Source organism: Gopherus flavomarginatus, chromosome 6, assembly GCF_025201925.1.
Source record: "Gopherus flavomarginatus isolate rGopFla2 chromosome 6, rGopFla2.mat.asm, whole genome shotgun sequence".
In the NCBI taxonomy this organism is placed as follows: domain Eukaryota; kingdom Metazoa; phylum Chordata; order Testudines; family Testudinidae; genus Gopherus; species Gopherus flavomarginatus.
Genome location: NC_066622.1, coordinates 86405787 through 86431728, shown reverse-complemented (window position 1 = coordinate 86431728; position 25942 = coordinate 86405787). Strand labels below are relative to the sequence as shown.

At 39.1% G+C, this 25942-nt stretch overlaps 1 protein-coding gene across 8 annotated transcripts in view; it reads left to right on the top strand.

Annotated features, from left to right (window-relative positions):
* The window catches only part of LDB3 (LIM domain binding 3), a 211061-nt gene that overhangs the window by 107120 nt on the left and 77999 nt on the right, over positions 1 to 25942 (top strand). For 6 of the 8 annotated variants that reach the window (XM_050958590.1, XM_050958589.1, XM_050958595.1 and 3 more), the window contains 3 exons: positions 10602 to 10624; positions 14187 to 14390; positions 17746 to 17760. In XM_050958590.1, coding sequence (XP_050814547.1) covers positions 10602 to 10624; positions 14187 to 14390; positions 17746 to 17760 — 242 coding nt within the window. The remainder of the gene's footprint in view (positions 1 to 10601; positions 10625 to 14186; positions 14391 to 17745; positions 17761 to 25942) is intronic. The other 2 variants (XM_050958591.1, XM_050958596.1) reach the window with 1 other exon arrangement.

Here is a 25942-nt window from a genome sequence, read left to right as displayed (position 1 = left end):
ACTTGGAAAGTTGGAATGGGAATGACGATGCATGTCTTAGAGCAGGGCAACTGGGGGTCAGATGTATATCCAGAGGTTGTGAGGGAGTTCAGTCTCTCTCATGTTGGGCTAGGAGGATTGCAGTAGATGCATGCCAGGTTACGTGTGGTATGTGTAGAGGGAAATTGTCAATGAGTTCAGTAGCTGAAATGAGTCCTCTTTAATGGTGTATTGGGAGGGAATTATGGTGGGAGTATGAATGTCTTGAATCACTAGAGCAAAGATCTCAAATATGGTATAAAAAAGATCTTACTGATGTAAACTAGAATTTCATGTATGTTGAGGTAAGGTATGTTACAGTAAATATATAGTTAAAATAAAGTTTTGTTTAAAATAAAACTTGTTACTTTTTAAATGGGACACAGAGCTAGGTCTCTAGTTCCAGTTGATCTGATGGCTACTGCAGTGGCCCGTATGAAATTAGTTTGATTTCATTTCAGCTCCCAGAGAGGAAGTGGCTGCATGATAAAACCATCATTGCCAAGCTGTCCTATTACCCATGGGGGTAGTCTTTCTGGGTCACGGAAAATGCATGCAGCTAAGGACTCTTGCATGTGCAGACAAGTTCAGTGGCTGATATAAACCATACACATTATTTCTGCTGACACAATTGTAATTCCTGCTAATTTGCAAGCATGTATTTCTTTTCAACTTCTGTCAGCAGCTGATTATATTTTATATAAGAACTCATATTAGGTGCAACTTCAGCCTATTGAAAGGCATAATCAATGTTTTTTTCAGTTTGGTTGGAATGCTCCTGCATCCCTAGTGGAGCCCATTGTCTCCTCATTTTCTTCAGCTAATCTCTGTTTTGAGCTGATGCTTTTTGTGTGAACGTCTGTGATTCATGAGATCAACTGAGCTCCAGGGCTGCTGGAGGGAATGAAAGTTTGATTGGGGCACAGTTTACACTTTTTGCTTACCAAACAACTCAAAACAAGATTAATCATTTGCGAGTTAAAGAAATCTGTTTGCACAGCTCTAGGCATGAAATATTGAAAGAATAGAAGGATATATCCAAGACTGAGAACATTTGTGATTAGAAGTCATTCAAAATGGAGGAAAGAGAGATGGGGACTCTTCCGGAGAATTGAACTAAAGGTTCGTAAATGCCCTGTGTTCATGCAACATTAGGGTTCATAGTCAAGCATCTACAATTGAGGAAGTATGAAATTTAAGGATCAACACACAGCCTTAACTCTGTCCTTTTGCATATAGGCATTATGATGTAGTGTTTATTTATATGATCATATTCTGTACTATTTAGTACTATTTACTATTTGATGCTATAAAATTATTACAGTAAGTAATATGTCTATTATGATAGCTCTCAGGGTTCCAGTCAGAATCTGAGCCTCCTTGTGCTTATGAATAATATATTCTACAACACTGTGAACTTGTATGTAAAATAACCAGCAATCATAGTTGGAGGAAGGATGGTCTTGTTGAATAAAGCACAGAACAGGAGATTTGTGTTTTATTCCTGACTGTGCCACAGACCACTTGTGTGACCCTGGACAAGTCAGTTAATTTCTCTGTGCCTCAGTTTACCTGTCTGTGAAGTGGTGATAGTAACAACTAGCTTCTTAATATGGGTGTTGTAAGGCTAAATTAATTAATTAATGATTCTAAAAACTTGAAATCATTCTTGTAGACATTCAGGGAATTGGTATAATATTCTAGTTAAAGACTGTATCCCAATTCATAGTAAGGTGAGAGTTGACATTACCTTTCATACTTCCTGACTTGAGTGCTTAACAGTGCAGTCTCAACAGTGCATTAACACAGTGCCCTGCTGTGAGTCCCCATACCCAGATGCCCCTTGATCCCACCTTTGTACTAGAGCAGAGTTCACACCATGGAATTAATCCATGCAAGATAATGTTCATTCAGTCAGCTCTTGTTCACCCTGGTCCATCCGTCCCCACTCCCACATCCCTAACCCACACAATACCCATAAAGAGACTTCTTTGGGGTGAGGATGAAAGTGGAGCAAGCTGACAAATTGGCATAGTGTTTTGGTACCTCCACTCTAGAAGCCAGTGATGCCCATGTTGAGGTTCCCCTCCTGTCCCACAGGTGAAGGGCAGTGTTCTGCCCTTAGAGAAGTTAGACAAATATTAGAAAGTAAAAAAAAAAGGTTTTACTGAGAACAAAGAACAGGCTAAGCTAATGCTTCATAATAAACTCCTTTCACCTCCAAATGTTCTGTGTTCTCCACTACATAATCATTTTTAAGCTTATCCATTGATGTGGTATCTCACCGTTACACTGGAAAATTCGAATCCAGCTGCCTGACTTCTCCATGGAGCAAGGGATCTCAGCAAGGTGACAGCATCTTTCTCTAGGGAGGAAGCCAATGCCCAGTGTTAGAGCCTCCTCTTCTGGTCAACAGAAAGGTAGCATCAGACTTGTATAGAAGAAAATGTTAGCTCATTTTTCCAGCCACAGGGATCATTTGATGGGGTGGAATTGGAGGTGGGGGGTGAAGATGAGGAACAGGGAAATGTTAGTTACTGCTGACTACTTATCATTTCATTAGATATAATGCTAAGAGATGTTCATTACTAGAAGCCTGACATTCAGATTTCAGAAGTGCAATAAATTTTTTCTTCATTGGTCTGTTCTTGCCACGAGTCTGAAACAAACAAAACAATAATTTAATTTAAAATATACTCTTATGAATGAACCAAATAACAGGTACTTTATCAGTCATGGGAGGAAACAGCCAAATGGAAAACTATACTGATGCTGAAAGTCAATATCCCCATCCTTCCACTTTACCCCACAAATTGCCCCTTGTCTCCAAAAAGTCCCAGTCTTAACTTAAAAACTTCAAACATGACCCCCAGGTTTCCAGTGTAAACTGTAGGACATAGTTCTGTTATCCTATGCCAGTAATCAGCTATTACAATAAATCAATACCAATATGCAGTTAAGAAACCTAGCTAGAAAATATTTAAGGAACGTAACCAAAATTCCCCCAAAAGCTAAAGGATGGCAACACCACCAGCCTTCATTTTCGGCCCCGAGGTGGTGGATCTCGGGCTTTGGCTCTGGTCCTGGGCCACAGCAAGTCTAAGCCAGCCCTGGCAACCCCAGAGTCATGACCCACTTTGTGGTCCCAACCCACAGTTTGAAAATGGCTGATCTAGATCACAGCAAGCACCAGCTCAAAACTTTTTAATGGGACGGAACAGGGAGAGGAGGTGAGTTGTCCTTTGCATAGTTTATGGTCTAATTCTCTTACGAAACGCTGATTATTTTTTGTGTGGAATGTGTTACTGAAAATGTCATTATTTCCTTTTTTCAGTATTAACCTTATTTAATCTGTACTTTGCAGCATTAGTAGGAAACCATTTATTGACATTATATTTAACAAAATGCATAATTTTCTATTATTTTCCAGAGTGGGTTTTAGAAAGTTAAGATGTGCTCCTAATGTGAGGCACCAGCAGAAGGTCTTACATATATATGATATTGGGAGGGCTTCTTGAGACCCTCACAATATTCCATAGTGTCCTAGCTAGAAAAAAACATACAAATCACAGATGTGGAATTATACTCTTAAAATGCAATTTCATGCTCTCTGCCTGTTTAACATCCATTCATTTAAATGGAAGTTATGCACACACATAAAAGAGAAACTATACCTGTTGGTTAATACACCTTCTTGAGTTCTTTCAGCCTACTTGCTAACCATGTTGCATGGCCTTGTTAGCATGACCTGGCACCTATGAGAACAATGCAGTTTAAGGGCTTCATTAATTTTAGGACTGTTTGTGAGAAATTGAATGCTGTGATTTCAGAAATGTTAGGTCTTAAATTTCTAGCTAATAGCATAGATTTTTGTACTTGTATATTATTGCCTCAAATGGGAGTGACCTCAAACCATTCAGATTTCCTTAATTATCATAGGAATGAATGGAAGATATAGTCTTATCAAATGATATCTAATTACATCTTCAGCTAATAACAGAAGCTCTTTTGATGTTACATTTTAACTTGTATGTTTCAACTAAAAAAAAATGCCTGAGTGTGTAGTCCCACCCTATTGAAAGAAGATCAACTGGATGTTCTCTTGAAAGGCTGGCTACTTCAGCCACTAATCTGTTTGTCTCATGTGTATGAATATATGCAGAAAGTGATAGATATAGATCTATTCTTATTGCATGTGTTCTATGATTGCTCTTTTTTTCTTTTCTTGGCCTGCATGTTTGCTACTACAGGACCCTGCTTTGGAAATCAGTGCCAGCAGAACAACCTTCAGTCCTCTAACTAGCACAGCGACTGGGCCTTTGGGTAGTATTTTAGCCACCAATGGAACGTTTTCAGGCTACCTCAGCAAGCAGGAGATCAGCTGTTCAAATAGCTCTTCCTTCTTAAAGACCACTGCAGTTAGAACTTCCATGGCCTCTCTGTCTGTGACACCTGACATTTCACCTGCAAAGAGTAACCTAAGTTCAAAACTAAGCCCTGTGTTCACTGATGGCAGTAGTCCTAAACACCAGCTGAGCCCTGCAAGGCAATATAACAACCCCATTGGCCTTTACTCAGCAGAGACTCTAAAGGAAATGGCTGAGATGCATAAATTAAGTCTCAAACGAAGGGCTTCAGAAGGTGGACTTCCTAGAGGGTAGGTAACATGATTAATTCAATGTTTCAGTAAGTAAGTAACCGCTGAAGAATGAAGTATAAAACCAGTTACTATACTGTGAATTTGTCTTGTAATTATCATTAATGATGTCCTGAAAAATAGTTATTAAACCTTTCCCCACCTCAAACAGGACACATGGTGCTATTTCATAACAACTCTTGGTCTTTGGTATTCTGAATTGTATTACAGATTGGCTACTGGGTATCCTGGCATGAGGAGGAACACTGTGGTTAAGGTACCTGTGAATAAACCAGCGTGTTGGTACTCTCCAATTTAATTCTCTATACTTAATCTGGTTGACCTGAAAGTCAACTATAGGCCTGTATGGAAGCTGCTGTAAAAGGGATCTGAAACTACACTTTCCTAAAGAGAAATTGCCTGGAGCAGCTAAGATAACAATCTTAATCTATTGCAGTGAACTTCTGTAACTCCTTCCTCAATGTAGTCACTTTCCAGTGCAAATTGAGATTGAATTATTATTAGTTCTACCCCTTGGTTTGAATGTCATCCAGCTCAAATCTGTGTGGAAAGAAATAATCAATAGTTATTATCCACCTGGTAAAATATAGAAATGATCCCATCTAGTTTGACTTCAGAATCTGTAGTTGTTCAGTGCTGTACTGTATTTGTAGAGCAGATATTTTTGCCACAAGCTTGGACTACATTACAGAAATGTTGAAATAAATGACAGCCATGGGAAAGAGTTACTTTCTCACCTTTCTACTATTATTTATGATTTATTAATTTACAGACAAACCTCTATAAGTCAGTTACCCCAAAGCTGTCTTTATCAGAAGTGAAGTCATGTTTCCCAATGTGTTTTAGGAGAAACAAGGAATTTTCAGCACCCTTATCTGAATAAATCCCATGTCCGCCTTTCTGATTGGATAATTAAGGTTTGATTAAGGAAAAGAGTATTTCAAATAACAATGCAGAAGTATAGTAACAGGTAGATAAAGGGAAAACTTCCCTGAGACACAATTTAGTCACCAAAGCTTTCTTTTTAGCTCAATATAATATACAAAATGAGGGGCTGAGAGCCAGAGGAGAAAAGTACAATAGGGGCCTGATTCTCCTTTGCCCGGTATCTTGCATAGTCACTTACGTGAGAGCAAAGTGGATGTAAAATGCTATTATTCTGAGTTGATAGTGTTTTACACCAGTATGTACTCAGTTTGCATTAGTGTAAATGACTACATGAGATGCAAGACAATGAGCCTAGCACTCACTAGCACAATCAAGCCCTAGCACTGTAAACTCAAAAGTGCCATCTACATTTGGTTATAAGAGACTTAAATTCAAAGACATTTTTCAGCAGAAACAGACCAAAAAAAGCTTTTGTTTTCATTTACATTTTTCATGAGCAAAAATGTCATTTCTCTACCTGCTTTAGCACTCTCAGCTCCTTGGCAGCACATCTGACTTTCTTTGTCTTGGCCTCTTCACATCCCTTGTTAACCTTTCTCCTTGTATTTTCCTTTAGGTAAATTTTGGGCAGATGAACTGCCTGAGTATTCCTGCTATGTACTATTACAAAAAAATACACACCATAGAGTTACATCTGCCACTCATTGACATCGGTAGAAGCCTTTTCATTGATTTCAATAGGCATTGGATCAGGCCACATAATAGAAGCATTTATCTTTAAGGAGGTAAACAAAATATGGACACTGAACTAGCTCCAATGCCCCCTACCTGACAGCACTGCCTTTCTATATGTGCCACTTCTTCCCACATACATGCACAAGCACTCTCAAAAATAATTTAAGCTCCTCTTGATGCACATCTGTGACCTGCTGGTAGTATACCAAGACATAGCATAAGAAGGCTTGACAGAATTCGATTGTAATTTTTTTATAATTTGGATGGATAAAATTGATATTTATTTTTAAACATTTTAATTTTTTTTCAATTTATATTTTCACCATTGTGCAAAATTGCGGGAAATTGGGGTGGAGGTATCAGACAATAGTTATTTGATGACCATAGGCATTGAGATTCAAAAATTTAAAGCCTTATAACCGTTAAAACACAATTTGTCAACATCACGTGTCAAAAATATACAAAGAAAATATCCTTAGATCAAACTCTATTAAGTTCTCAAGCAGCACTTTTCTTTCTTACATTGCTAAGCTATAAATTTGGATTATTACTAATGGAAATATTTTTTTCATCAGGGTGTGTGTGTACATCAAAACTTACTGATATTTACCAATAAAAATTGAATCTTTCCAAGTTTAAGTGTCAGACTCCCAATAACAAAGCTAAAGCTTTTATCATGGTACTCTCATCTGAGATTTCATTCTAAATTTGAATATAGTTTTGGGGTGCTTTTGTATGAGTAGCTGTAACATATTCATAAATTGTAGCCAATTCTGCCTCCTTGCTTTACATATAAACAAATGGAGCAATATGAAAAATCATACAGTTAATGGATCCTTTCCCGGGAAAGAAAGAGCTGTTTTGATAGCTGTTAAGCACTCACCAAAGTACAAACAGCCTGAAATTACTCAGCACAAGTGTCTCTGTAATGGTAGCATGCTGTGAAAATTCAGTGTTCCCGGGCCCCCATTTCCACTTGTGTGTTATCCATGAAGTGAGAAGCCCTGTGGACTGCGATCTAAAAAGGAATACTAGCTTTCTTTGGCCCTGCTAGAGGTTTAGTGCTTATGTTATCCATGATTCTCTGTTTTTCCGGGTTTGTACATTCATAAAAAGCAGTACATGTGCATAAGCAAAACAGGCTCTGCAAGGTCAGCTCTGACTCTGATTGGTACTAGTCTGTAAGTGATACTGTGTGAGAACCTACATAGGCAGGTAGATCCCAGGTGTATTTTATATTTAAATGTTTGAGATTTTTTTTAAATTGTATCCTGTGAAACATCTAAACCGATCCAGTGATGTGCTGGATAGGACTCTGGGGAGCCCCTTGTTAAAATTCTGTCAGCAAGCGCGAAGGAAGATTGGAATGATTTCTGTGTCTCTTACTGAGTTCCCAGTCCCTTACTCCTCTTATGCACTTCTGGAACTAAGGGCTTATTACAGGGCAAGGTGAACATTTTTTGCAGGAGTGCCTATTACAGTGTCGACAGCAGATCTTAATGGAGTAAAGGTTCTGCAATGGGGAACATTAACACAAATTGAGAATGAGTCATAGAGTCTCATGTATGGATTCTTATTCCAGCCTCTGTTATTCTGCACGTCTTTGGCTAGGGCAGTAAATACCTGTCCCGCATGTTTTTGTGTGTCAGAGGGGTAGGATTACCAGCTTGTTATTCTGTGGCATCTTTGAGTGAGCAGGTTGTGTATTTCGGTACCTGCCCATATTTAGAAATAAACTAAAATGATGTGTGGGACTGAGCTGGAAAAAAATTTATCATCTCAACCCAGCATATCAAGAGAGGCTAAGCTTTACTGTAACTGGAGGGAATTGTGATAATCTGTTTAGGTCTGAAAAATCTTTGTCGAGATTTGAGGATATTGACCACTTCTCAGAAGACTAATGTGTGCACAGTATTTTTTCTGTCTATGACACATAGTTTTCATGTGCATGTTCTTCATACTCCACCATCAAAGAATTGGTTACTCTCCCTTTTAAGAGGTATTTTACAAACTCCAGTTCTACCTTAAAATAGTGTTTTCTATGCACAGACATGGTTGAGAGGATTAGAATAGCCATCAGAGTTCACTTCAGAAAATGATACTATTACACCGTGTTTCATTGTAAGCAGTTGCTCAGCTGTCTTGCACATACCTAAAATGGATATAGAATCACTGATCTGCTTACAGGCTACAACTTGTTCCTAATATATCTCTACTGATTCCTGTAAAAGACAGATGTATTTGGCTCATTGCATGGTTTGCAGAGCTGGCAGAATATTCTCGAAGCTGAGAATCTGAGGGGCAAACGCTGGAAAAAAAGGCATTATATGACTGTATGTCCAGATAAATGCAACAGCACAGAGCCTCATGCCACTGCTTTGGCTCGCTGCACTGTTTTTTGTTAATTAAAAATAAACTTGGGTGTCAGAACTGCAGAAAAGCCTTATGTAAAGAAGAAACGGCTCCAAAGAATCACTAAGATGAAAGCAGGGGGAACCAAACCTAACTTGTGGGCCAGTCCAGTTGTAATGCTGCTCAGCGCTGCTCTGTGGGAGACCCAGATTCACTCCCAAGGCTGGAAATGTTGCAGAAGTAACTGGGAAGATGATGATGCCCAGATCTATCAAAAGTGTCTTATGTAGCCAATTAGAAAACAATGTTGTTGACTATCTCTTCATGGAATCTTGTCCACTTTTTCCTTGGTCACAGACATGATCTGCTATCCATGATCCAGAGGGATGGGGCAAAAATGCGTGTTCTCAAAGCTTTGAGAAAGACTATGTGAAAATTAGCAGAGGTCATAGGGGAATCATATAAGGAGCTTCCGCTTACCAGAGGTCTGAGCTCCTTGCTTCTGTCATGCTCCCAGCTTCTGCCTGCCTGAGACCTAAATTCTGATCCCTTGTGTTGTGCTGCTTTCCAATTGCTTGGCAGGTTACAACCAGTTATTGTTAATGCAGTGAACGATGTTACGTGAATATTGTTTTCTCCTGCATTACGTCCTGTTACTGATCTCAAAAAGACACAATATTAATGCTACAAAATTAATGCTCTCAGGCCTTGTAACAGAGTGGCTTGCTCCTAAAGGACGGGAGGGCTTTGAGCTAACCAACCGGGATTACCGAAAGGGCACACCTCGTTGGTTCATGTAATTTCTTATGAAGGGCAGCAGATGGCTGCAGAAAAGGGGGAGGCTCAGGAAATAAAAAAGCTTCTGCAAAGACGACCCTGATGCCAGGGGGGTTGGAGCGAAAGCAGAAATCTGTGGATCTAGACCTGAGCCCAAGGCTTCAGCTAAGCAGGCCCTGGGAGTGGCCTGCAAAGACAGGAAAGGCCTCAGTCAAGAAGGTCTGGGAGTATGGTAAATTGGAGACTGTTGGAGTCTGAGCAGGCTCTAGCAAAAAGACCTAGGGCGTGGGGTTTCACTGCTGAAATTTAAAGTAAGAAAAGCCTGAGAGTGGCCTGACAAAAGGGTAAAAATGATGGACTGTGTTTTTGGACATTGAGTTTTACTTTGAAGCTTTATTTATGTGATTAAACTTGGACCCTCAAGAAGGGGTACTGACTGGACAAGAAAAGCCTGTGTTGAGTTTAAAAAGCCCTTTGAGGGAAAAATTGTTAGCAGGGCACCACAGAGGCTTCCCTGGCCACAGGGGATTGCATGGGAGACAACTGATCCCACTTCATGGCTGATTAGCTTTTCACTTTGTCTGGTGTAAAATCAAGAGTGACCACTGAAATCAATTGATATACACCACTGTAAAACTAATATAAGTGAGATCAGATTCAGGTCAGTAATGTGTTAAGTAGAGGGGCTTTTTTCTTCAAATATCTGTTAATATTTTCTTTGTATATTCTTCAGCAGATCCTGCTCACTGGATTGGCTATACGGGGCCAGGCTGACGGGACTGGCATTACATACATGAATATTTAGTGTTTGGGGAGGAGAATATAATCTCTCTCACTCGTGTTATTTCAAGAGGAGTATATAGCCTGCAAATAGTTCAGCTTCCTTGCTTCTGTAACCCTCAATAACAATACTTCCAGTGATGCACAGTAATAAAAATGTTGTCAAGGATCAGCCAGAATGCCTTGGTACCTTAGTAAGTCTCTGTGGATAAACTATAATCCCTACATTTCTCCTCTCTCTTAATCCATTGTGGTTTTTTAGGCATACAGTTGCTTTCTATTCCTATTTGTAGATGGTTTGATAAAGCTTTATAAACCCTTGTTAATACATATTGCCCTTGACACTCTAAAACTATTGTTCCTTTTGTTTGTTTGTTCTTTCTCTCTTCCTTAGGTCATAGCCAACACTGCTGCCAAGTTAGTATCAAATAGTATGTACGTGTTATGCTGTATGTTTGGGGATTTGTTTTCTGGGGTAGCATGAGCCCATATGTTCTTGCTGTGTCTTTTTGCAAGGTAAAAGCATTGAAAAAGACCAGATTGGCGCGGCAGGCATCATACATGGCTACTATATCCAGAGGTGGTTCTAGTCTAACAGTATTTCTGAAACTCTCCTGCTTGTTTAGAATTTCATGTTAATATCCTAACTTTGCAACTGTAACTTGGATTGGAACTTGCTCAACTGTTGAAAAGCTTTTCAGATCTTTTTAATTCCCTGAAGTCGTACATGCATTTCTTCTTAATTCTTCCAATAGTCTTCATGCCCCCGGGATTTTGTGGGCTTTGGCTACAAGGTTTTTATTATATAATTCCCCGTGTGTTTTTAGCTTCAGGAGATAGATCCAAATCTTGAAGTCCAATTCCAGCCAAATTCCCATTGACCTCAATGTTTAGCTCTTGGGTTTTAAATATCTAAGATGTGCATTTCTTCAGCAGGAATTCTGCCTGAATAAGGAGTTAGTATGGACTTGAGGATCTGACCCATCAGCTTTTAGGCAGGGAAATTCCCATTGACCTCAATGTTTAGCTCTTGGGTTTTAAATATCTAAGATGTACATTTCTTCAGCGGGAATTCTGCCTGAATAAGGAGTTAGTATGGACTTGAAGATCTGACCCATCAGCTTTTAGACAGGGAAATTCCCCCAACTCCCCTTCAACTTTGACCTTCAATTTTGAGGTGAGAGCAAAAAGATCCCTTCTGAATTCCTGCTTGTCTTCTCTGGATTGGAAGTTGCTCTTGCCCATGCAACATTCTGGAAGTCCAGAAACTGATTGGAACTCAAAATTGGGCTAAATTCAGCAGCAAGGTAAATGATGAAGCAAGTTAAATGTCAAGTTTAACTGATAAGAGGATTGGTGGAAATGATAGAGTAGTTCAACTTGAATTGTCGCTTAGAGGGTGAGCAACATAAGTGTAATTTACACTGATTTGGCAGTGTGTGGTGCCCACATTAAGCCCTTGATGTAGCTTGGAACAAATAGATACAACTTCCATTGAAGTCAAAGGAGCCTTTGCCCACTTACACTTAGGACTGAGTTTTTCCCTGGAGTTGTAGGGCTGATGTAGCAGAAATCAAAGTCTGGGGCTCTATTTTATCTTATACTCTTCTGTTAGATTTCCTGAATACTTCCAGAGTTCTGCTACCAAGCTGTGTAAATTTTGCACCCCTGCTGAATGCCTGTCAGCATTACCTGTTGCAGAGACCCCAGATTTCTTGCTTCTGCTAGAATTGGCTCCTCACTTCTGCCAAAGGGTCCTGCACTGAGCATCCTGTATTGACATTAACATTTCCTCCCCTCCCAACAAGACACTGCAGTTGAAACTCTGCAGCTGAAAGAGACCTTTTCTGGTTCTTTCTGTGGAAATGCCTATTGATTTCAATTGAAGTTTTGCTTTGCAAAGGACTGTAGGTTTGACCCCATCCTGTTAAGAGAGCAGTGAAATTGCTTCAATTCCACATTCCAACACTGAAATCAGTAATTTTTGTGCGAACTTAAGCATCCCTGAGACCTCTAGCCCTTTTTTGGATTGATTTGTTCAAGCCAGTTGCCTAGGACTATATTTTCATACAGATAGAAGCTTCAGTTTAGGTAAACTGATGCCTTCACTGAGTCTTCCCTTCTCCTATTAATGGAAAAGAGGGAGAGCACTGAATTAATGATCTCCAGGGTCTATGAATTCTGAACTGCTCTCCGATGGCTTGATACATTGTGGGGATAAGAGAAGCCACCTCTATAACAAGGCATGGGGATTTTCAGAAGCCAATAGTAGGCATATTGTGCAGTCTCTCTTTCTTTGTGAGTCACTCTACAAGATGGTATCAATAGAATAATGTTATCATGGTTATTAAACATGTTAATTAAGAGACATTTAAAATGGTGAAAATGTTCAAATAAATGCATGTTTTTTATTTGTACCGAATGCATAATAAAGCTTCTTAATTCCTTCAAAATGACTATGCATGTATTGCAGGGCTGTGTTTGCAATAAGGTATGTGTGCATCTATATGCACCTGTCCCTGCTGCATGCTCTTCTCAAATATTGCTTCAAAAATGCACAACTATATCTCTCCTGTTGGCCTCAGTAGAGGCATCTCACCAAACAAAAGGCTGTTACAGGAGTTGGAATCTATTGCTTGGGAGAGCAGATCACCTATAATAATCAGCACAAGTCTCAAGTCAGTTGTCTGCTGGGAGTCTTCACAAATTGTGGGAAGAGTTTTTCACCCCTTTGATTTTCTTCTCTCTCCTTTAATGACTGAGGGGGCATCTTCTATTAACAAACACTCTAAAAGTCCTCATACTGTGGCCCAGTCCTTCTGACCTGCCATGAATATTGCAGATTCCTTTTCTTCACTGTTGCTCAGTAAACTGGAAGAGTTACTGCTGAGCACTGTGAAGCAATCCCTACCATTCAGGGATGAGCATATAGTGTCTGAAGCACCCAAAACACTTTATTTTCTTGGTGGGCTGAGGGAGGAGGTGGGGGTGATAGATGGGAATTTAACCCTGGTGTCCCATATGGTAGCCAAGAAAAGTTAATTAAATGACTGAAGATCCGAATTAAAATGTTACTTGGAAAAACTTAAGCTAAACTCTAGGAGTATAACACTGTCTACCAAGATGCTGAGAGTCATGGCCTAATGATCTACGTTTAGGATTGACAGTGAGGAACCCTGGCATTCAAATCCTAGCTCTGACACTGATTCCCTCCATGATTTTGGGTGTGTCACTTAAACTGCCTGTGCCTCATTTTCCCTAATAAAAATCCTTACCCAGATGGAGGTCACAATAGGCAACTATCTCAGAATAATGAGTGCAATTGTCTATCGACTGTGATGTAGACAGATTTAGGACTGACCTTGCAATAAATTTATCCTGGAGTGGTTACATATTTTGGTAACCTCCACATTTCCTCATAGAGGTGCTATAAGGATTAAATTGTTAATATCTTCAAAGGGCTGTGAAGATGAAAAGCATGAGTACTAAATATCACTGTGGTGAATTATCCATATAGAAAAAATGTAATTCTGCAAAAGAGAAAAGCAGATATTTATTTCAACTCATTAAACTTTCTAGTACCTTAGAAGATCTTTCTAAAAAGATTGAAGGAATACATGGGGAGCTCTTTGGGTGTAGACATATATGTACCTACATATGTATATATAACAGCTATATTTGCCATATATTTTGTTTTATGGCTGCAACTGTCTCAAGTTTACAAAACTGTCAGCCAACACAAAAATCTCATTCTATAGTCTAGCCCCTGACCCCTTTCCTTATTAATGTTATCCATTACGCTGTGTGTTCTTTCTCTCTAGCAGTCTGAACAGATGCTTTTGTGGTGAGATGTCTTAGGCACATGCACGCATTCCTCTGCTGCTGCTTTTTTCTTTTTATAATTATCACCTGTTTGTCCTTATTTTCTTTTCTTTCTCCCTTTGTCTCTTCTCCAAACCTCACTCTCACATAACCCCAGCACTGAGTATGTGGAACGCTTCAACCCTAATGTCCTGAAGGACTCTGCCCTGTCTACACACAAACCCATTGAGGTGAAAGGCCCGGGTGGCAAGGCCACTATAATTCATGCCCAGTATAACACCCCGATCAGCATGTATTCCCAGGATGCTATCATGGATGCCATCGCAGGCCAGGCACAGGCCCAAGGTGGTGAACTTGCTGGGTAAGGTTTTTTCTTGTGTAAAATGACACCTATCTGCATGATATATGAATCCTTCCTCCCATCCTTTTTCTCTCCTTGTTTGTTTGTCTGTTTGGATTTTGCGGGGGAAGGAGGAAGTATCTTTATGCACTGCACTGAAAAATACAGATCAGTGTTTTCTTTAAATATTTTGAGGTAGAATTAACATCCTTTGAAATATAAAAGGAGGAGGGGTGTTTAGAATAGAAAAATTCCTTTTTCAATATTCTTCCTAGATTTGGAAGCTCTAATGACTTGGAGAAATCCCACATGGTTACACAGAGAGGTTTTTGTCTGTAAAACTAAATGGTTCTCCCTTGGTAGTAGAAGACATTCTGAGGTGAGGGATGAGCTGTAGTCATAATAAAACAACCCCAAAAAATCCTGCTACTAGCTATTTGCAAATACCTGCATTATTTCAGTGGCTTTTTCACGTCAGGCCAGATTCTGCCACAGTTATTCACACTAGGTAAATGATACTACTCACAGACTAAGGCACAGTTCAGTGAGAATGATGGTGGTGGAATCAGGCCATTTTATATATGGTACTTGAAGCAAAAAAGGAAAGTTATTTTGACTCTCTCAATCTGTTCCATGGTTACACTTGGTGAGAGATGCTTTGTCAGGTAAGGTAAGCCTCAGATCTGACCTGTGAAAAAATTGTTAGAAATTACTGGGGGCGTATCTTGCCCTTAGCCTGTCCATTCATTTCCCTCTGATATAGTTGTGGGTTCCACACATGGAATGGGAACTGGAACTAAATCTACTGTACTTTTCAGCATTGAGAAACTGGAAAGTATGCAAACTTGATAGGGAAATACATTTTTTAAGCCTCTAAGATGGTATTACAAAAATTTAGAGTAAAAATATTATTAGTAAGGAAATTGGCAGCACTTTTTTTAAGTTGATGAGCAAACTGTTAAATTAATCCCTGTGGTTTGAATATTGCTCTCAGCTACTTGGGTGTAAATCCAGAGTAATTCCATTGACTTCAGCAAAGTTTTCCTGGTTTTACATTGGTATAAGTGACAGCAGGGCATAGGTTTTGTTTAATTTTTTTATTATCTCCATCATTAAGCTCAGAGAAACAGATTGCTGCTAAAGCATAAGGGCTAAGGTTTCTCAAGTAGAATATTGATATCAGAATGTTAATAAAGAGCAACTTCGTACTTTTCACCTGGAGAAAAGGTTCGTGGAGTTGGAAATATGGATAGTTATTGTCTTAATAATGCCTATTATAACAACCATACTTTCGTTCTAATAACTGCATTGATTACATAGCACAACAGGCAAGGAAAATGGAGGAGCATTTGTCATTGGTATAAAGAGAATGTAAGATGCATTTTTATTACTGGTTATTGTTTGATGTTTTTCAGAATGAAGCCCAATGTTATGTTATCCCACTTTGGGATTTATATTTAACAACTGCTGTATAATTGAAACCTCTAACTTAGGATAAACAGGAGTTTACTTATTTCACAGTTGAGAAGATATTTAAGTTAAAAATGATGTTTCTGCAATACTGCATGCATCACTAAAAAGTAATAATTTCTCCCAACTGCTGATTTAAACCAGTGTAGAGTGATTATGACCCCTCTCTTTTGTTGTCTTTAGCAGACAGATAGAGGTTTGTGTATAAAGAAAGTGGTGACGACAGACAAGATACTCTGTTTATCCAAATACATACTTTTCACTTTTGCAGTGCTGCACAGTATAACTGCTTTTCAGCAACGAGAAGGTTCATGATGGTGCATGACAACCAGTAAAGAAAATATATAAACAGCCTCGCTAAAAATACTGAAATTTAATCCAATATGAAGGGCCTAAAATGCATGTCTTTTATACAAAAATGTTATACAACTAGATTAAATATGGAGTAATCAAGGACCCTGAATGCTGTTTCAGAATCCTTAGCTCTCTCAATAGCACTTAATAATTCTCTTTTCGTCCAATTTAGTTTCTATCAACCTCAGAATTCTATATTATCCTACGAGGGAAATGCTATTTTTTCCTGAAAATTGTTCTTATTTCAGACTGAACTCAAAATAAGTTAAAAGAAAATAACTTCTTAGTTTTATCCTGTAAAAAACTTGAATTCCAGATTGAGCTAGATTTTTTTTAATAAACCTCTTTTGCCATTTCTAGGGAAAATGTAATATAATCACATTTTCTGGTTTAAGAAATGTTGTTTGTAGCCATGACTCAAAACCGGCTGTAAGTAGATCCATATCCAGATCTAATAGTCAGTTGACAAGCCCTTGGTCTTCAATATAATGAACATGTAATTCACCTTGATATTGTGAAAAAAACTCCTAAAGCATATTCTCCATGGGCCTGATCCTGCAGTCTTCATTCATGCAGTTTCAAGTCATGCCTCAGCAAGGACTGCAAGGTACAGCCTAATATATGCTGTAATTACTTTCCTTAAGAACTTGTATTACACTTGCCAATATGCATTTTCAGATTTATCTAAGCAAATATTTATGCAGCAACCATGAGAGCCCCAAAAGAAACATGTTGATTTATTGGAAGAAATATACGCCTTTTAAGTGGTATACTTGTAAACCCTTAATAAACCTTTTGTCATCCGTAACCTTCTCATTTCTCTCTCAAACTGGAGTAAATGAAGAGTAATCCAACTGTAGTTAACCTGGCTTCACACTGGTATAAATCCATTAAGTGGGAGGCAAATCAAGGCCTGATTTTTTTTCCAGATACAACATGACTTTTGTGGCAACTGTTAATGTGGAAGGAAGGGGTTAGGGAGAGAGGATGCATGGTGCAAACCAGAACAAATTAAGGGCCTAAACCATATGCCTGTGCCGTTTACCATTAAAGTCAATGTAGATTTGTATGGTGCAGGTGCCGGCCCACGTAGGTTGCAGGATTGCGGCTTTGGTCTTGATGGATTATTTGATTTACTTGTGGGATTCTTTAAATATTATCAAACAAATTCATCTATGGTATAACTCCACTGCCTTTATTGGAGTTAGACGTGGGATGCACATAACCCCATGTTTCTCTTGTTAGACATTCTATTCTATCTGGAATAGAAAACTTTTAATCTTTTCATGGGTATGGGAAAGAGAAATGTGTGCTGAAACTTTAACATAGTTGATATTGAGGTGATAACCAATGAGCTTGTTCAAAGTGCTAACATTTTTATGTATCTCTTTGTGCTCCCTTTTACTGATAATTTCTTTTCTTTTCTCTTTATTCAATCCTTTTCTTCACTAATTTCTAATATTAACATTACTCTGTTGTGCACATCCCAATGCTCCATAATGATGGATCCCACACAATGCCTTTTGTTGGGTTTTGACCATATGACTCACAGTGAATCTCCATTGGCGTAAGTAGATCCATATTTCCAACTAGCTGAACACAATGAAAGAAGTACAGTATATGTATGTTCTTTTAGAAAGGTTCACTTCTTTCATATATATGGATTTTAGAGGCATTTTATTGTATATGCGAAGTCATACAATACAAATCATATCTATTTAAAACTGCCATTTAGACGGTCTCATAGTTATAAAGTTTCACTGTTGAGCATGTGAAGTCCTGGTAATTTCACAGAAGGCTCTTAAATGAGATCTGTCAAATGCAGTTCAGAACAAAGAATTTGTCATATTGGATCAGATCACTGGTCCAGCATGCTTCTCCTATATGAGGCCAGTCCCTGATGCTTCACAGAAAGGAGAGACTGCCCCTTCCAGAAAATCCCAGATAAGATGAAAGAATTCCACTAAGTGCAGATGGAGATGAGAATTCAATGTATTTTCTAATGGGAGGGGAAAAGTGTGTACTTATTTAAATATTCCTTAGTCTTAGAGAATTCTAACACGGGCAGTCTGAGTCATGATAAAGGGTCCAAATGATGAACACTAGAATAAAGGTAAATATAGCTGTTTAACTGGAAAGGAAACAAAAGGAAATGAACATATCTAGATAAAAAGCCAGGAGTCAGCCCTTCTGTTGTTTTATGTAAGCTATAGCACCAGTGAAATCAGTGGAGCTATGCCAGTTGACATCAGCAGAAGCTTTGTTCCAATTTTTTTCCATTTTGTATATTAAATTTTAAATTTTAGAAATTAAATAGTTACTGACATTTATTTTTATGTATCAGGCAATTTTTTAGTGAACTGATACTTTTTGGAAATATGCCCATGAAATAATCCTCCTCTGTTACCTCAGGTAGAAAGCTAATCTGGATGCTACACTATATGAACTAGCATTGAAGCATTTCCTTCATCTTTGAAAAGTGATTTCTGAGGGCTTGTATACAAACACAGCAAAGTGCTGTATGGGGGTGTGACTTATAAAGCATCCTAACATATTGTGCTCTAACTGCCCTGTAAAGACCCTGCTGGCGTGCTCTAAAAGGTACCTAGTTTGTGTTAACTTAGTCCTCTTTCAAACCTACGTTAACACAAATTAGATACCTTTTAAGTTACATCTACACTACAAGCTAGACATGATTATTCCCCTGCTTTCGTGCACGTATGTGCACTTGCTCACATTGGTTAGTGTAGCCATGGTAATGGGGGCAGCAGCAGCAGAATCACAGCTTAGCTGTGCCAAGTACAAACCCACCTGAAACCAGTGGGTACACCCCCCCCGAATTTCCGCAACACCCTCCCCCAGTTTTGTAAACTACTTACATGCAGTGTTAGCAATTTAGTGATTGTTTGGAAATTTGAATTGAAATTGAAACATTAATACGCACTTTTAAAGCATATAAAGTGTATGATAAAATACATGTATCTAAAAAAGCATAATAGATTGAAAAGTATGAACACAGATTAGCTTCCTTATACAGCTGATGTTTTTATGATGATGTCACAGTGCATTCATTTCAGTGATGTTGGCCAATTTAATAATTTCAGATTATGATTTGTAAGCAAATTCAAAATGAGCTCTCCCTGACAACTGGTGATGAGCTTGGGGGAAAGGCTGCAGGACCAGATTGTATTTACATTCACACCTACTATATCTAGGTATCCAGCAAACAGAGCTATGTTGCCCAAGTGATAGACTTTGGCTGGGGTTGGGTTACAAATCACTTGAATGTGGGGGGGAATGAAATGTTGTTATTCTTATTGTATGAGTAAAGGGCAGTAGAACTGTACTTAGCCTGTGCTGATTGAGAGCATCAAGAGAGAGGGTGGAGACAGGTGTTTTGCTTGATGGTCTGCCTGAGTCACAAGTACTGTTTGACCTGCCCCTCTCCACTGTTTAAAGACAGAGCTGATTAGGCTCCATAGATAGTCTTTTGTTTTGTTAAGTGACCACTACTGCTGAAATCACTGATAATCAGGTCTAAGTGCTTAGATCTGCTGTGGGAGAGTGTTTCTATTGAAGAGATGGCCCAGTCTGCACTAGCAGCAAGGTTCCCCCACTGAGATCTCAGCTGAAATCACTGAGAGCTGGGTGGAACCTCAAGAGACAGTGGCAGGTGGCAGCAGAAGGTGATGGCACCAGGCCATGGCAACAGAGCAAAGGAGTGAACGGTGGCACAATGAACAACAGTGGCCAGAGCGAACAGTGAGCAGCTGGAGAAATGACCAAGGTGCCTTCTTGTCCCCCACCTGGGAGGTGAACTCATGTGAAATCACCTCTGAACTCTGAGTCTCAGCTGACCAAGGACATCACCGGTGAGTGTAAACAAGGCTGTTAAGAATGCTGGAGACACAACACAGTTCATGCGAACAAACATGGCTGCAGCATCGTACTTTCTATTTAAGCAAGAGATACCACACACTACAAACTAGAGGCAAATGTTAAGTGCATTGTCACTTGTTCATCCTGAAGTTGAACACTGGTTCCGAACAAGACCAGCAAATGCTCACTATCTTTCTGCAAGAAACTCAACTGACTGGCTAGAAGCATGTTGTACAACAGTGAAAGACTCACCAGTTGAAAAAGTGAAGAACTCTCTCACCACATTCAAAACATTTGCATATATGGCTGATGAATGCACCTTAATTGATTAGTCTCATTATAGCTGGTATGGCAACATCCATTTTTTCATGTTTTCTGTGTATATATATCTTCCTACTGTATTTTCCACTGCATGCATCTGACAAAGTGAGTTTTAGCCCACGGAAGCTTATGCCCAAATACATTTGGTAGTCATTAAGGTTCCACAAGTACTCCTCGTTCTTTTTGGAAAATATAGAAGAAACTCTGGGACTGCAGTTCAAATTAGTCCAACCTGGGAAAACGCGCCAGCTTTCTCATGAGCGATCCTTGGCTGTTGTCTTAAGCCGTTGCCTTAACAGTTATTACTGGCTTTGGAAAGTGTATCTACCAAGATGGGATGGATCTAAGTAGTGAGGCTGGTGGATTACTTTTGCTACTACATTCAGAGAAGACGATTGCCATTCTCTCTCTTGTAAGTCTACTGTTGAAACCACTTGGGTAATTAAACAATGCCATCCAGGCATCTGCTACAACAAAGTAGATCTTTATCCAGCAAGAGAAGCTACATTTGGATCAATCAGAGAGCTGTCCATTGAAAAAGTACTGGAAGAAGCAAAGACTTCAATCCAGAAGTTGACTAATGAAGGCATTTATATTGAATACTTAAGTGAAGAGGACAGGAAATGTTTATTAAGACAACTGAAAAAATACACAGACTTGATTCTTAAAAATCTACAACAGTGACTTCTAGATTCTATTCAACCTCTACACAGCTTTTACAGATCTCTGTGCTATAAAACACTGACAGTTGAGTGGAGTGAGGCATTACCAGCAATGGGCTGCCACGTGCTCAGGACAGAATAGAGAATTTGAACACAGAGTAGAATATCATACAATGAATGAATGAAGATTTGGCTTCAACTTCTTTTTTATCATCACTAGTGGCTAGACCCAATCTTTGTGCTATGTTTCCTGGGATGAAAGAAGTAGGTGTACATCTCTTGCTACTCCAAGTCACAACAGCTACAATTGAGCATTCTTTTTCATCATTGAATAGAATTTTGTGTTCCGAAAGAAGTCGCCTTCTGCCTGGTCATGTAAATGAACTAGTGAGCATATCAGTTGAAGGAATGGAAGTACCAGACACACAAGAAGCCACCAAAGATGAAAGCATTGCATTCAAGAAGTTCATTAACAAAGTTGTGCAAAATTATAACAAAAAAACAAGATGATGTAATGCTTCATAGAAGGCGTGAGTAGCTAACTTTAATTTGTGTGATGATTTTAAAACATGAGTTAAATCTAATAAAATGGTCATGAAACATTTTCAGTCTTTACTGTGGTGCCATACAGCCCACCTTTACCGTCCCGGTCTCACCTTTCATCGGCCCCGACCCACCCTGTATATTCAAACCCCCCTCCTAATTTCAATTCCTAGGGAAAACACTGAGTGGGCACATACTCTGTGTGGCTAAGCCATGCCTCAGCTGCCATTACCTGCACTACCACAGCTACACTGCTGTTTATACTTGTGCTAGCTCTCTGACACAGAGTGCAAGTATGTGTATACAATGTATTGTATTGTATTTTAGACATATCATATTGTAGATGTAGCCTTAGGGTATGTCTGTGCTGCAGTTAGACACCTGTGGCTGGCCCGTACCAGCCGACTCAGGCTAAGGTAAGGGGCTGTTTAATTGTGATGTAGATGTTTGGCTGCAGCCCGAGCTCTGGGACCCTTCCACCATGATGGTCCTAGATCTCTGGCTCCAACCTGAGCCCAAATGTCTACACTGCAATTAAACAGCCCTGTGAGCCCAAGTCAGCTGGCACAGGCCAGCTGTGGGTTTTTAATTGCAGTGTAGACATACCGTTAGAGCACTCCAGCAAGGTCTACTCAGGGCAGTTAGGTGCTTTACGAACTAAACCTCTGTAGAGTACTTTGCCATGCTGTGTAGACAAGCCTTCAGTCCAATCTTAATCTGGATCAGAGTAGTGCTTCTATCCTATGAGTTCTCAGACTCAGCTCTTTAAATATGCTTTGCTCAGTGCTACAGCCTGTTGGCACAGCTTACTTTTTGTGAACTTCCTAACTTCTTACTTAGTGAATGTTAGATTCTCCTCAGTAGATTACAGGCTATGCTTTAAATTTGGGCATTAAAGCAAACCATCTACTCTTCTCTCTGATCAGATCATCTCAAACGTAAAGGCCTGGCCAGTGACTGGATTATATTTATTTGATCATGTCATTGGCTTGATCCTTCAGGGTGCTGCTTGTGCCTTCTGTGATATGCTGACTATTCTGAACTCCAGCTTACTACAGTGGAGTTGAGGCTATTCATCACCTTGCTTGTTCAAGCCTGAAATAAGCATTTTGCTGCTAAATATGAAAATAACTGTATAAGTAGTATCCTTTAGTCTTCCTTTAGATTCAGTTCTCTGCAGAGAATTTGGCCCCATGTATGTAAAAGAGTAAGAAGATGCAGACTTCTCAAGAGTGTAGGTTCAGCTTGAGAAATAATGCAATAGGCGATTTCTGCTATGTGAAGTCCTTGAAGCACTGTGTACACTTGTGTAGCAATGAATAATAATAAAAATATAAACTCAGTGTCTCGGGCCAATTTCTGATATAATCATTTCAGTCAATGGTGTTAAAGCTGGGGTAAGTAAGATCAGCATCAGGCCCATGTTGTTTAATGTAAGAAAATCATTCAAACATACTGAATAAATTTATTTATACTGGAATTATTCAAACCCTCCTGCCAGGATATCAAGGTAGCAGAGTGAGAATGCCCTGTCTGTGTGCCCTTTTTCCATCATTCCCGTCATTGTATTATAACTCATAATATACCAAGAACCAAGAGTTGGTGCCCATAAGATCACGTACTCATGTGTTTCATGTACATTTCAGTCAAACCTCTTTTACAAGTCATTAAAGTTTTTTGTCCAAATTCACTCCAGATGTAAGCAGACGTAATTTCAGTGACTTCATCAGAGTTGCACCCAGCTAAGACTGGCACTTGAAATTAACCTTTTGAGTGTGTAAACTGAATTAAGCAACAATAACAGACGCTAGATTTTCTTTATAATGAGCAAAAATGGATGGCTATTTTACAATTCCTTATAAGTCTTTGATAATTTCTGTAATTGCTTTTGTTACTAATTGGAATCAAAATGCCTTCCATTCAGTATTTGTATAGATCAAATACCCTCCTTCATAGAAATTCAACTGTATTTTTACATCAAGGACCAAATCCTGAAGCCCTTACTTAGCTTTTACTCAACGTTTTGTTACTTGAGTAAGAACTGACTTCAGTATATAGTCCACTTGTTGAGCCATAGCTTATAATTAATAGAAAGTCACAGACACTTTACTCCTTATTCAAAGAGGTTTGATTGCCTATAGATCTTATTTTGGTGCAAATTAATTTTGCTGTGAATGCATGACCCACCTAATGATGTGAACAAAGATATGATGTTCTATTCAATCATAGTAAAATGCCCTAAATTATTTGGGCAGATTATTTTGTGTGCACACACACGCTTGGAAAACAACTTTCAAATGAAGAAAGGGCATAGTAGTAACTGATAAGTCTTTTTATTTATTTATTTATTTTATTTCCATTATCAAGTCTTCTGAAAGAGTCAGGTGCCCCATCTAAGCTTTTGGAAAGACCGTAACCAGCCACAGTGTTGCTCTGGATTATACACTGCCATTTCTGCTAGCTCATATATCCCAATACTTACTTGTGGTATAATTACGATTCAAGCAAAGATAAAGGTCTGGTGCATTAAAGTCATAATTGGAAATGTTCCAATATGTTTTGCTCAACTAGATAACCTAGTTTGACTTAGAGTGAGGCACTTCATTCAGTGAGGGAAAGTTAATTCACCAGAATCCATTTCCTGTCTTTATTGTCTGCCATAAAGATATTAATATACCCTGATACATATTGCTATTCTGAAATGTCAGACCCAATCTGTACAGCTGCACAGCCATGTCTGAGCTATTGGGCATTTTTATATTTATAGTTTTAATCTTTTTTTTTTGTATATCCATCATAATACTAGAGCAAAGCAGTGTAAGTAGGGGATTTAGCAAAATGAACCTGGCTATCTGTCCATGACCCAAATGCTAGTACTGCCACAGTAACACACAGCTGATAGTTGAAGTCAGCAGTACCATCCATGAACTGGGTTTTATTATCCAGTATCCATCATTCTGCAGCTGTGAAATTTGCCATCAAACAGAGCAGTGTTTTAAGCTCCGGCAGGATCAAAATGTTAGTCTGGGGATATAAAGTTAATAATTTGTTAGCCCATAATAGGCAGCCAGTCATCCATTACAGTAAAAAAGCAAAAGATGCTGCTTACTCAGTAGAAAAATGAACATATAAAGTGTAGTTGGAAACATGAAAATGTTACCACCTAATGGGAAACCTTTACTAAATCATTTGCTGTGAGGGATACGATGTTATTTATATTTTTTATTTTCATATTTCTCTTGGAGAGTAGTCTGAGGGATGAGACATGGCAATTGAATGACTATAATGTAGGCTTCATTTCTTTCCTTTCTATTCACATTACAAAATTTCTTTATTAGCCCTTATACTAAGGCTGTTTCTGATATAAGGTTTGATTCACTAGTGGCTCAGTGGAAGGTGTAAATTATACCTCCCTGCTTTAGCAAGGCCTACTGTTCCACATGGAAAATTCAGTTAAAGGAGGCTGATGCTGTCCCTCCCTTATCTTCTCTCAGGGTCTCCAGAGGGGTGGGGATGGGGGAAGGATGCAGCTTTAATTTACAGCTGGAGCCACACAGGAACTCTGCTGGTGGAGACTACAGAGGGGATGCTCAGAATCAGTGCTACCTTTGCAAGATGAGCTAGTCCCCCATTGTTCCCACACCTGTCAGCACTTAGATACCATGGTGATGGGTACTGTAGAAAGACATAAGGTAGACACCGAAAGTGAGGTTATAGCTTATTTCTGTTCTTGCACTCTTCCAACTGGGCAGATGTTCCATCTGAGCTCTGGGCACTGTGGCAGGGTTTACCCTGGTAGAAGCCATTTTATGGGCATAATCTAATTCATGGTCTAACAGTGAAAAATTAGTCCATTATGTTAAAAATGTTCCCCTTTTGTGTAAGAAGTGCAAAAGAATAGGAAATGTAAGCTTAGTGTACTGCTTCCTAGCTTTCTGTCGGATCCTCAGGAAAGGTGGAAGGTAGCATATCCTGGGGGTAGGGGAGGAACAGCTACAAACACCTCCTTTAGAGATGGGTCCATAGGGGGTCATATACACTATAGTGCTCTTTCAAACTGGCTTATATAGGAAATAGGGATCCATGGCATATTTAAATACAGTGTTTCCAAGTCCCTTGTCAGAGTGGTTAAGCACTGGAATAAATTGCATAGGGAGATTGTGGAATCTCTATCACTGGAGATTTTTAAGAGCAGATTAGACAAACACCTCTCAGGGATGGTCTAGATAATACTTATTCCTGCCACAAGTGCAGGGGACTGGACTAGATGACCTCTCGAGGTCCCTTCCAGTCGTACGATTCTGTGATTCTGTTCTGACAGGAAACACACACATCCCCATGCTA